The sequence below is a fragment of the Rhyacophila brunnea genome, unplaced genomic scaffold (genome assembly GCF_057557595.1).
Source record: "Rhyacophila brunnea isolate RB1 unplaced genomic scaffold, BYU_Rbru_1.0 scaffold_22, whole genome shotgun sequence".
In the NCBI taxonomy this organism is placed as follows: Eukaryota; Metazoa; Arthropoda; class Insecta; order Trichoptera; family Rhyacophilidae; genus Rhyacophila; species Rhyacophila brunnea.
In genome coordinates, this window is record NW_028232882.1 from 22,507,705 (window position 1) to 22,520,312 (window position 12,608).

General features: G+C 37.1%; 1 protein-coding gene across 1 annotated transcript in view; it reads left to right on the forward strand.

Annotated features, from left to right (window-relative positions):
• LOC147070219 (meteorin-like protein) overlaps nt 1-12,608 on the forward strand; it is a 237,307-nt gene that overhangs the window by 204,540 nt on the left and 20,159 nt on the right. The window contains exon 2 of the mRNA XM_085949702.1: nt 5,839-6,416. Coding sequence (XP_085805828.1) covers nt 5,839-6,416 — 578 coding nt within the window. The remainder of the gene's footprint in view (nt 1-5,838; nt 6,417-12,608) is intronic.

The following is a 12,608-nucleotide window of genomic DNA, read 5'->3' on the forward strand; positions in this document are numbered from 1 at the left end:
TATTCCCTAGTGGTTAAGCTACAACATACGGCCATAGCCATAAATTGACAAACTATAATTAAAGTAGGGAGTAAAATTATGTAAACGCGCGTGTTTGAACATGGTATCTAGAACATCATCATTTTTTAATAGAATTTTTAAAAACTATTTTTTCCTCATGAAAAACTGTTGGCACGTCAGACAATTGAAAAATAATATTTGGGAAATTTTGGCACGCGTACATAAAAAGGTTCGCTTATCCTGATGTAGACAATCGAGAATGGGGCAACCAGTAACACGCGAAACTGATTGATCTGTCGAGTTCAACAGCATCCTAATGGCCAAGTTTTCGGCCAGCGTCAAATGAGCCTCGCTCGGCTCATTCCGCGTAATGATCTTTAATCGTATTATAACCCGATACTTTTTTTGCGTGTCCGTCGCTCAAAACGATACAAAAAAAATGGTACAGTTCTTTCGCAAGTACACAGGACAGGCACGTATCGAGGCGTTTTCAAGTGTCCGAGTGACTCGATATCTTTTAAAGCGATACTTCTTTACAGACCTACAAACTTATCTAAAGAATGGATGGGGGAGCCAGTGTCGAAAACTACCCAATCAAGACTCGCAACTGGACAGAATCTGACATTCGAATGACGTTTTCAAAATGGCGTCCATATGGTAGTTCGTAGTTCCATTTTTGACCGTTCTTTAGATAAGTTTGTATCTCCCGAATGAAAGGATTGTGAGACTAAACTTCGTCATGAAATAATATCAGAGCATGGTATTCGTGGAGGTGTCAGAATCGATTTGCACGTATCATAAACACATTTTAAATAATCACTAAAAAAAATACAGATAGCATTGCCACCTGTCAACATTCTTGGATGTGGTTTGGTTCTGTAATCGAAATTATCTGTCCGGCAATCTCGTCACAAATTACGTTTAATACCTTCTATATACTCATGCTAAGTACTACACTGTAAGCAATAATTGTCAATGAACGATTCCTTTATTTGCGTGTCGGTTTATTTTTCAAATTTACAATTTGCGTTTACGTGTATGCTTAGTCTCACCTTGCACATTTTAATTCGTCGTATCCCTGGCTCGCTCTCTCATACACATTTTTAAATAATTTCTCGCAAGCGTTATCGATAAGTCAAAATATTATTTAATTATAAGAACATTCGAAACAAGTGAAATATCAAAAAAAAATATTGTAACAGACAATATAAATGATGATCATATATATTTTTTTAATCTTTCTTTGGTGTGAAAAGAATACGATATCCTAGTTACAAAAAACATTTATCTAATTTTCTTGGAATCAAGAGATTTTATTATATAATAAAATTGATCTTTTGTACTGGCCATTATTACACATTTTTTAAAAAATATACTTATTTAAATAAATGCCAATCAAACTTCTGCATGGCACAACTGAATGAATTCATTCATTATCCGCACTCCATCCACGGGAATGCTCTGTCTGACAACCTAGTGAATACTGAACAAAATTTGGTCGCTAATAATAATGTAATTTGAAATAAGAAATAACATTCCAGCGTATCTATTGTAGGCGTAAAACCCACTTAACGGAGCGAGTGGGGCTCTCGCGCAAAATTTCACAAGTAGCGTGTAAATCATCGAAAATACAACGTAATCAAATACGCCAGCGCACACTGGATTTGACGACGCATTGTGCCCGCCTGCCCCATGAGTCACCGTTGTGTGGCTTTTCAGCCGGACGAATTAACGAAAATACAATGTACTCCATTCATTGAACACGGCGAGCAAAATCACGCTCTGGAAGCGTCGTCGATAGACGGGCGAGAAGCCATTATTTAATAACAGAGAACTCATTGTTTAGTTATTGCGTAATTACAAGCCCGGAGAACTAATATAATATTTTTATTGCTTTGTTATGAGAGACGCTGATAATAATAATTATTTTGTGCTTCTTGGGCCCCTTATTACATAGGTGAAGGGTAATGCGCGGGTGGGAGGGGGCCTACTCAGTAGTGAGCGCACCCAACGCTTTTTTGGTGGGCTTTATGCCCTATACACAAGACTGCTTTCGGCGGCTACGGCAGCTAATCTAGGGTAGGTTTGTATCGAAGTATTAGCACTTATTGTAACAATTACAATAAGTTAGCCATCTACACAGTCAAAATTGTCCATCTCGCTCTAAAAGTTAGCATAGCAAGGGAGGTGCTGTTGAAACATAGTACTTATTGTAACAATTACAACTAACTTAAGAATGTCTTCGAATAATTGTGATGTTAGCACCGAATGCTTAGTATTTATTGGACAAAACAAATCGGACAGGTACTCCAGATAAAGGAACGGTTCTTGATAATATCAGATGCATTCTGCAGTTTTTTTTTTAAACCGGAGACACTGATGGTTTTGGATAACTTCTGAAGAAGAAGACGCAGAGAAAAAGAGTCGACGCGCTGGTACAACCAAGTGAAGGAAGCAGAAACCCGTCAAGAGTAAAGGGAACGACCGAGAAGAAGAAAAAGCATCAGATTTTTTTTCGATCTAGCTGGAAAACTGCGGCCCTGAACACAAGTAATGCACTCCATCTTTACATGGGGCAACATCATTGCGAAATGTTTTTGTGACGAACATCATAATTGGCTTACCGTTTTTGCAACATCACGGTAACTGTCGACCAAACAAATCAGTCATATTATATTCTCACAACATTATCATTTACTCATCGCGTCTTGAATAAAACTAATTCGTTTCATACTAACCTGACGCAAAGAACCTATCTACCCACCATTCTTAATTTTCTGCCATAATCGCAGATAATAATGGTTATTTTTACAAGCTGAAGGTACATGCATATTCGTATATAGGTAAAATTTCCTAAATTTTGCCTCCATACCGACTAGTCAAATTACTCCGTACTTCTTGATAAAAAGAAATAATTACAAGATAAAAAGAACTTGTTATTACGTTTTTAAATTTTCTGTTGAATTGTTATGTTCAATATGCTCAAACTTGTACTTGATATGAAGTAAATAAAAAACAAACAAACAAACAAATATAGAATACTGTAAAGTCATTTTGATTTCCATAGTAACGCACGTATATATTAATAATTTAGTTGCCAGGAAGGGGGTGCCCTTAGCAACCAATAATAGTCTTTTACTTTTTACGATTTTTTCTGAAATAACTTTCCATACAAAACAGAATTAACTGAAAATGAATTCAATTCTGCTTAAAGATGGCCAAAAGTATTAAAAGAATGCATTGGCATCGTGTTCTGATATATTCTAAAAGTTTCAAATGTCTAGCTAGTCGGGAAGTTAGTTAAAAATCGATTGCAAGATTTGTACTGGACAAACAACCACCGGACAAACAAGAATACGAGCTAATAAAAACGTTGTAAAAATGAAAAAAATACTTCGGCGTCGTATTTGAGACCTCGTCCGAGTGAAATACAGCCATTAAATTTAGAATGTTATGCAGACTTACTTATACAGATTTATTAAATAGACTGATTCGATTTGAAAATTTTCAAGCAATAATATAGACGGCGGTTGGATGTTGGCGTGCGCCACCTAACCCGCACCACACCTCACGACTCCACCGCCGCTAACTGACTACTTTACATACTAACGAAGAATTGTTGCAAGTTCATTATTTTTATCTTAATGGATTCTAGGGTTTCCATGAGTGAGATGAAAGTGATAAAGAGATTGATTATATTAATGAGCTGGGAGACTTGATTCGAGTAGAATGACGTTGACTATGTTGAGTGAATGACTTGTGAAAATAGTAGTGCGTCTCGTGACGGACTCGATGAGTTGAGTGAGGTTTCCTGTATCGTCCTTCCAATTTATACAAATGCAGAACTTACATATATTACAATAAATTGTCGCAATTACCAATCATAAAAGACCTTACTGATCTAGTTATGGTTGAGGAAATTCTGAAGAATATTATCGCTCTATTGTTTTGTTTTGACAACAAAACATAGATAATATTAAAGTGTGTCACTCAATTAATGCTGAGTGGTATGATTGCTACATATAGGTATGTAAAATTTATTGAAAAAAAAAACTTAATAAAAATGCTTTTAGAGAGAATATCGATTCCTTTTTGACGGCCCTAGACTCTACATGTTGGTCATTGAAACGGAATGGACAATGAATAATAAAAATGATAATGATAAATCGCCAGGGCAATGCTAATGATATGTGCACGGCCATCGTGATACGATATTATAAAAATAATATATGGCTACATATCATGTTTCACCGTTAATTTATGTTTGATGGATTAGTTCTCCACTTACACGCAACTAACCAACCAATGCGAGCGATATATTCTCCCATAAAGAGTATTATATTATAATATCGATTTTATTCTATCCACTGTGCATATTAGGCCCGTTTCAGACGGCACACTGGTGTCGCGCTCGATATAATATAATATGAGGTCTTTGTATTCGAATAAACGGGCCTTTGTATTACGTTTATGAACGTCTCAGAGCTAATGAGTCAACGCATAATTTCGCGTTATAAATTAGAACGTAAAACTGGCTGCGGTAATAAAAACAAGTATATCGGCGGCTTGAGAATGTAGCGGCCGACGGAAATGTGTACCGGACACGCGTTGACTCATTATCTCTGGGGGGTTCATAATTATAATACAAAGGCCCCTTTATTCGAATACAAAGCCCTCCTTATTATATACGAGCGCGACACCGGTGTCCCGTCCATGTATCCAGTGAACGAATTCACTGTGGTACCGGGTACGCACCTTTTTTAAAACAATCCACTGTTCCTATGTTGGATATTTAAAATGCTGTACCTACTTATATAATATTTTATTTTCGATAATTAATATTAATTAATCAAAATATATATTATAACAAGCGACTATCGAGACACTTCAAAGCGCACGATGCAATAAAACGACCGGAAGATGGTTGGGATCAATCGCACACAATAAAACATATCCAATTTTAATTCTGACTTCAGCAAACACGTAAGGCCATCCGCTCACGCAGAAACTAAAATCTGACCAACTGGTTGGTGATGGAACTCATAAACTGGTCAATGACTGATGCTTCGCACACGGCGCTACTGAAACCCACTTACAATAACAATCTCATAACCTCAAACTGTCAAACCCATTGTCTTTCCTACTTCATTCTAAGCTTTTCCGTAATATCTTTACGGGAATATTCTGGCAACCTGTAATTATACAGGCAGGAGTATTTCTCAACATCTGCCACATATTTTAGATTAAAAATCGGTTCGCCCATCTTTAACTTTTGACGTCTTGACTTTTTTTTTCAGTTCTGTGCTACCAATTTTGGTAAGAAAATATGATTATTCATCGAATTTACTGATATTGGTACCACTGTTTAAAGGGTGACAGGCAACTGAGAGACTGGGATACTAGCATGTCGCGTCTCCTCAGTTTCAGTTGCGGACCTACATTAGCTAGAATCTAGATGCTGGATTTTCAGTCTCGTCTTTTTTGAGTATTCACGTGAGCGGATGGCCTAACTATATCAGATGCCCAGATTAATTACCACAATTGTAAACCTGCTTGTTGCGACCTTATCTGGATATGATATGCGTATAATTACGGAAGAGACTCATTGGCACCCAAAGGAAATGGTATGAGGAGGAAAGCCGCAGATGCACTGCGAGGGTATTGTGATAAGAGATGCCAGAATAGTAATTAATGCAAAAGACTAGACTAACACAATGAGTGGGTAGGGCTAAGGGTCGACTTATTATCTAGCCAACTGGTTTCTTTTCTCTTGATTTTTATTTTAAAATTTGTTAAAATTTTTGTTGAAGTATACTGACATTTGTTTTTCTTTTCCAGTGGCCTCACAACAGGAACGTCCCGCGGTGTGACTCCAGTCTACCTGCGATGTCGAGCGGGTCGTCTTACCTGGCTATATCCTCGAGGAGCCCTTCGAGTGATTCTGCGCCTCCACAATTCAGAGAAAGACTTCAAAGTATGCCTCAAGATCCTGTCCCCGACTGGACACGATCCGAAAGACGATGAGGAACTAGATCTTTTCGCCGATAGGCATCGCCAAGTCTTGGACTTCAGGGAGCGAGCCCTGCTGACCAATGAAGTAGATGGAAAGCGAAGATCAAAAAAAGACATTGAGTTTCCTGCGAGGTTATACTTGGAAGGCAAGCGAAGTCTTGTCCCTCTGTATGCGTCGGACGATGGTGGTGGGAGATCTGTGAGATGCTTTCAGTCGAAAGGAGGACGGGCAGCCATTTATGTGGAGGCTTCAGGGAATGATGCGCATTCTGGTCCTAGAAGGGCTGCTCGTTTGCTGTACGATCTCCAACCTTTGCCAACGAGGGCGTACGACCCCGCTGAAGAAGAGTGTAGGCCTTGTACGGCGAAAGAGATGGCTCACGCTTTCTGCACCAGCGATCTTGGTGAGTAATCTAAATTACGTAAATCAATTATTACTATATTATATATTCGACCACGTCCGATCCTAATAAGATCATATGGGCCTCCACACAGTAGAGGTTTGTATTAACAGATATTATTTTTACGAGAAATATATTACCAACGTGAAGACATTTTCATTTAGATTGTTCAGTAGTTTTGTATTAGCTTTTGTTACTTACTACAATTTTTAATCTTGCCTCTACGTGCTCGCCCTCAGTCTTGGGTAACTGTTCTGAAACAATCCCAGTTATAAAAAAATGATGCCTAACATTTAACCGTAGGGTCCCATGATACGCCTGTTAAAACCGGGTGTGGTTTGGTGGAGTCATGACCTTCAACGCCTAGCAAATTATCGCGATGCCTTGGTTGTTTAGTGAAAATGAGTGAATGGTTTATAAAGAGTTTTTATTTAGGTTTAGTATTAAGATAACTGACTGGTACAGAATCCCGGTTGGAGCTTACCCCGGATGCACAATATCTAGGATTTCCCGGGAAAAATCGACTGTCATCGTGGACGTTAATCTTTGAACATCCAAGATTTTTTACTCTTAATCTGGAATTTTCAATATCACTGATTTTTTTAAGCCAGAAGTCCTTAAAAAAGGTCTCGACTTTAAATCTGGACGCAATCCCTTGTACTTACAGCCCGGAAAAAAATACCCAGAAAAGCAATAAAAGCTCTCATTTGGACCGGAATTTCGGACAAAAGTTGGTAACCCTACTTGCCACTACAATAATTCTATGGATATTGTCAGACTTGTTCACGCGGAACGTTTTATTTTTCCGTTTAAGTACTTAGCTTTCTCATAAAACGCGAAAGAGGTGAATGAATATATTAAACCTTCTTTAATGCTACCAATCAATATTTTTTTAAATGACCCGGATTGATCGTGCGATAATTAATCGGTTGATGCGGCAACACTGGCATCGTATAGTTAATTGTGGAAGACATGATTTCATAATTTTAATCGATCTCATGATTGGTTGTTATCTTATCATAAATACATATTATTCGCTCTACAAGAAACAGGGAAAAGCGCTGAATATCGTATCTCCATCTCAAAGTAATAGGCCATCCATGGACTGAAACAGTATGCGGTTTCGAACCGAGTGCCATACTAAACTTATCTTTTCTGTTCATGGATATATATTTTGACAAAGTATATTATAAGCATCTGATCGTATCCGTTTATACCATACACTTACACTTATATTTTTTTTTTTTAAATATATTTTCATGAACAAAAATCATAAGTTTAGTATGGCACACGGAGCTAAGCCGCATGCGGTTTCAGTCCATGGATGACCTCTAATATTAAGTCAAAATGATAACCTGGAGATCATTCCCCGTAAGTAGTCTCTGCACAGTATGTATTTGCATGTGCCCATAATTTGAGTTACCTCATCTCCCAGTAGCGACGAGTGGAGGTAGGCTGTTAGGATCCGCCATAAATAGTGGTGCACATTAAACATTATTAGTCATACGTATTTGTTTTTATTGAACCAAGAATACTATTTACAGATGGTTTTTGTTAGTTTTGAAAAGTAAATTACACCCTGCCTAAACCAAACCATATTAGGTTTGGTATACTTTCGGCGATGTGACAAAATTGTGCACACTTTTTCATTCCCACTTATTTGTTTTTGTATGATTAAGAATACATATTACACATACTGTTGGTTCATTTTTTTAATTCATTAAGCCCTGTCTCAACCAAACTATAACAGATAAAAAAATTATTCTATCTATAACATATTTAAATATGTTATATATATAGAATAATATTTTAATTTAAACTTTAGGCGTAAAACCCACTTAACGCAGCAAGTGTGGCTCTCGCGCAAAATTTCACAAGTGGCGCGTAAATCAACGAAAATACAACGTAATCAAATACGCCAGCGCCCACTGGATTTGACGACGCATTATACGCGCCCGCCGCATGAATCATCGTTTTTTCGCGAATCACCGCTTCTCGGCGATACGAATGAAAGAAAATACAATGGAGTCCATTCATTGAACACAGCGATCAAAATCACGCTCTGGACGGCGTCGTCGATCGACGGGCGAGAAGTCATTATTTAATAACAGAGAACTCATTGTTTAATTTTATTGCATGTCCTATATTTCGCTGGTTGAATAATGTCGTCGTAAATATTAATTAAAAGCCCCGAAATAATATAATATTTTTATTGCTTTGTTATGAGAGACGCTGTAATAATAATTATTTTGTGCTGCTTGGGCCGCTTATTACATAGGTGAAGGGTAATGCGCGGAAAGAGACGTGTGATTATGGCTATGAATAAACGCTTCATACGCCGACTTCGCCCGCTCGACGCGTTCTATGGGCACTATCGCTTAAAGTTATGTATGATTTAATGACATTATTTTAGATATTTTATAGATAGACGAGTATTTTTTTTATTATTATCTATTATGGCTTGGCTTTCGCACGGTTTAATTGAATTTTCAAAATTAACCAACACCGTCTGTATATTGTAGTCTTATTTAAATGAAACCAAATATGTATGACTGACAAAGTTTAGTGTGCATTGTTTATGGTGGATCTTAACAGCCTACCTCCACCCTTCGCCTCTGCTTTGCATAGTATGTATAATGCTAGTGCCCATGATTTGAGTGCCCCATCTCCACCCCTCATGTATATGCAGCGACGATTTGTGCACTGCCGCCTTTCATGATATTATAGACGTGTCAGAATGAAAAGATTTTAGTGCCCCACTTCTTTGTCCTGAATCGAAGCTGCATAAGGCTGATGTGGCAACGATGCACGTAGAGGTGCCCTGTAACAATATACTAAAAAGCATTACTCGTAAATGCTGTGCTACGGCCGCCATCTTGGAAAATGATGAAAATTTTTCAGTTCTTCAGCTGCATCTCATTAATCTCGTAAAATATTATAAGTACTGTATTGCGGGCCGTAGTTTGTCCAGGCCTGCTTTGGATCTGGAGTCTAGACCATCCAGTATGAACGAGGCCAATCGCGGTTTATTATCTGCCAATGAAATTGTCAATTAAATTCATAAATTGACTTCGACATCGTTAAGTACTTTTAATAATATGGTATGATCGATGCTCTGAAGTTAGTGATATATAATTCACCATAATACACTAAGATTTCGAACGGAGTAACTTCGGATAGATCTTATTTCGCGATATGTTATGAGTGTTTTGACATGACAGCCAAACCGTTAAAAATCTTTAATATGTGGCAATTCGCCTCCTCAGACACCGTTTTCCGTCCATGTATAAACCAAGATCAGTAACCACTTCCCTTCAATTTTTCTTCTACGGGGTCGACCAATTCTTCGTTTGCCTGCAAATACTCACTGAATGATAACATCCTGAATCCTTTTGCCAAGCATTTTTTAAATATCCGTTTTTAAGTCTCACGGTTATTAACGGCACGGGACTCATTTTTTTCCATAGCTTCGGCAAATTCAAAATTGTACGATTCGGACGGCTATCAAACGTTAAGTTTGTACCAGTCCGGTCTGACTGAAGTTTTGACAGACGTCGTTTGACGGATTATGTTGTCATCCCACAGAACAGATATAAATGTGAAACCCAGTCGCCATGGACCCTCGGTCAAGCCATAAAACGCAAGGATACAAAACGTGCTGAGTTTCCTCAAATACTACTATTATTGTATGTGAGTTTCGGTTACGTGACAAACTTTTAGAGCGCGATGCAGAAACACTACTTAGTCGCGTAAGATACGCTCCTATCTTTAAAAGGCCAATGTCGGCACCTTGGATTGCGTCAGATAGTAAATCTACGGGGGAAAAACAGGCGTAGAATGAAACCATTTAAAATACCGTCGAGACACGCCTAAGTAAGTCAAGCTAAATTAGCAACTCTGGATGGTGCTTATTGTTAAGTTAATTCAGATGGTTCTGCCTTAATTATTAAGCCTTCTTACCGCCTCACCCAGAAGGCTTCACTTATATCCTTGTTCCCTGTTGTAAGCAGCTGTGGAGCCATCTCTCAGACACTTAACAAACTTTTTAAACTACCCCACGACTACCAATTTATTGAATTTATTTATTCTCACAAGTGTGAAGTAAAATTTAGCAAACAGCATTTTCCACAATACATGGTGTGCAATGTGTGCAATGTGTGCATCCAGCCGCTAGCGCATTTACTCATAAAACTAACAAAACACTGTGTCGGTATCTATAATATTGTGTTATAGTTATACCCTACCTACGTATTTTAATGGAGCGTAGTTTGAAACCCAATCTGTATTCATTTAAACTCCACATTAGCATGGATTTTAGCGGAATTTGTAAACAACAAAATAATTCCCTTAAAAGGGTCTTTAAAAAAATGTAGAAACCCCATAACTAATAAAGTGTAAACTCACTTTTTTAAACGCATTTTGTGTCGACAACCAGTTTAAAGAAAATTTAAATCGATCCTTGTTTATTAATAATATATTACGGATTGAAATATAATATGCATGTATGCCTTTCATTGCCAGAACACTGCCATTTTATGAAATGCATAAAATACGTAAACCATATTTGCTAAGATTACTAGTAGAAAAGCTTTTCGATGCCGGCCAGCGGCCATTCTGAACATAACTCAATAGCCGATGGCTGACTCTTTGACGAGGTTCCTGGCACTAGGATTTCACGGAAATATATCGTATGTCTGAATGGAATTCGGTATGGGCATTCCAGCTGTGTTTATATGATGCATAGGTGGGTGCTTAAAAGCATCTCCAGTTTGCGGTTCTGGTGAGAATCAGACCGCGGAGAAACTTGTATGCTTTCCTCGGAGGAGAGTCAGCCATGCCCATATACTAAGCCGAACTGGAGGCTGTTGCGTGGATTTATGTCTTGTAGGTTTCATTGTGATTATGTATAAGTAATTGTGTTTTTTGATGTCCTTTTTCTTATTTTTACTCATTTTTTTGATTACCTATCGCGACAAATGACTATGTATTGAAAATTTATTTGACACACTTCTATCTATGACTTTCATGTCATGAACTTGTTACCAATACAATACACACGTACAATCGTTCGTTTCAAACATCGAACAGACTTCAAGATTTGTAATACAGAAAGCGTATAGACGCCTTCAAATTCTTTGGTATTAATAATACCTAGGTATTATATTTTATGAAAAAAAGAGTGGGTGAACATTTAATTTCTCTATGTTCACTTCTGATTCTCTTCAAAAATTACATTTCGTTTATCATCATTCGTTGCTTGCGATAACGTCGATAACCTTCCGAACCACTGGTTGCTTATCCCGCAACTCCGACGGAAAAAAGCCCCGCGGTTATAAACCGATTTTTTCATAGGGTAACATATTGACGGTTTCAGCTATAAAAATATTTCGAGTCATTAGCTCCGTGTTTTATTAGTGCGTAGTTTTCGCCCGCGGCATTCTAATTTGGCACAATATAAACAGGACTCATAAATAAACATTTATGCAGGATTGCTTTGATCTGTTATCGTCATTTTGGTGCTACACACCCCTGAAAGGATTTTATATATTGATGTCATCAATAGGTACCATTAAAATTGTAAAATATTTTGGTAAATACACTAATTTCTTATTTAGACGCCACTTTGTTGATTTTTTTTAACATTTTCACTTCGATTTATGTACTCCCGAAATCACTTCAATTTAAATCGGACATATTCTTAAAGAAATTGTCATTATCAGAGATATTTTACTATTTTCAAAATCGTGTTTTCCTTCCTTCAATATGTCGTTTAGTACTTTCTATATTATATTCGATAGCTCACAATAATTAATATTCTATAAAACAATATAGAAAGAAGGTTCTTTAAATGTCAATATTTTCAATCTGACAATATTAATAAGATACATATTATATAATATATATTGTGTTTAGTTATTTATTATGATGTAAAATACGTGACTGGTTTAATTATTAATTTAATACCTCTCTACCCGTGCCAGATATAAGTTATTCATCTTGCATGTGATATTAAAAAAAACAAATAAAATAACTGCTACCCTTCGTTTTTCCATAAGGAAGAATACGTGACATCCTGAAAATGATTAATTTATTTTTATACATAATATGTACGTACCTTTTTAATGATTCTTGGCATTGCTATATGAAAGTAGTCATTAAAATTAAACGCGTATATTATTGGTCATAAATAACCCC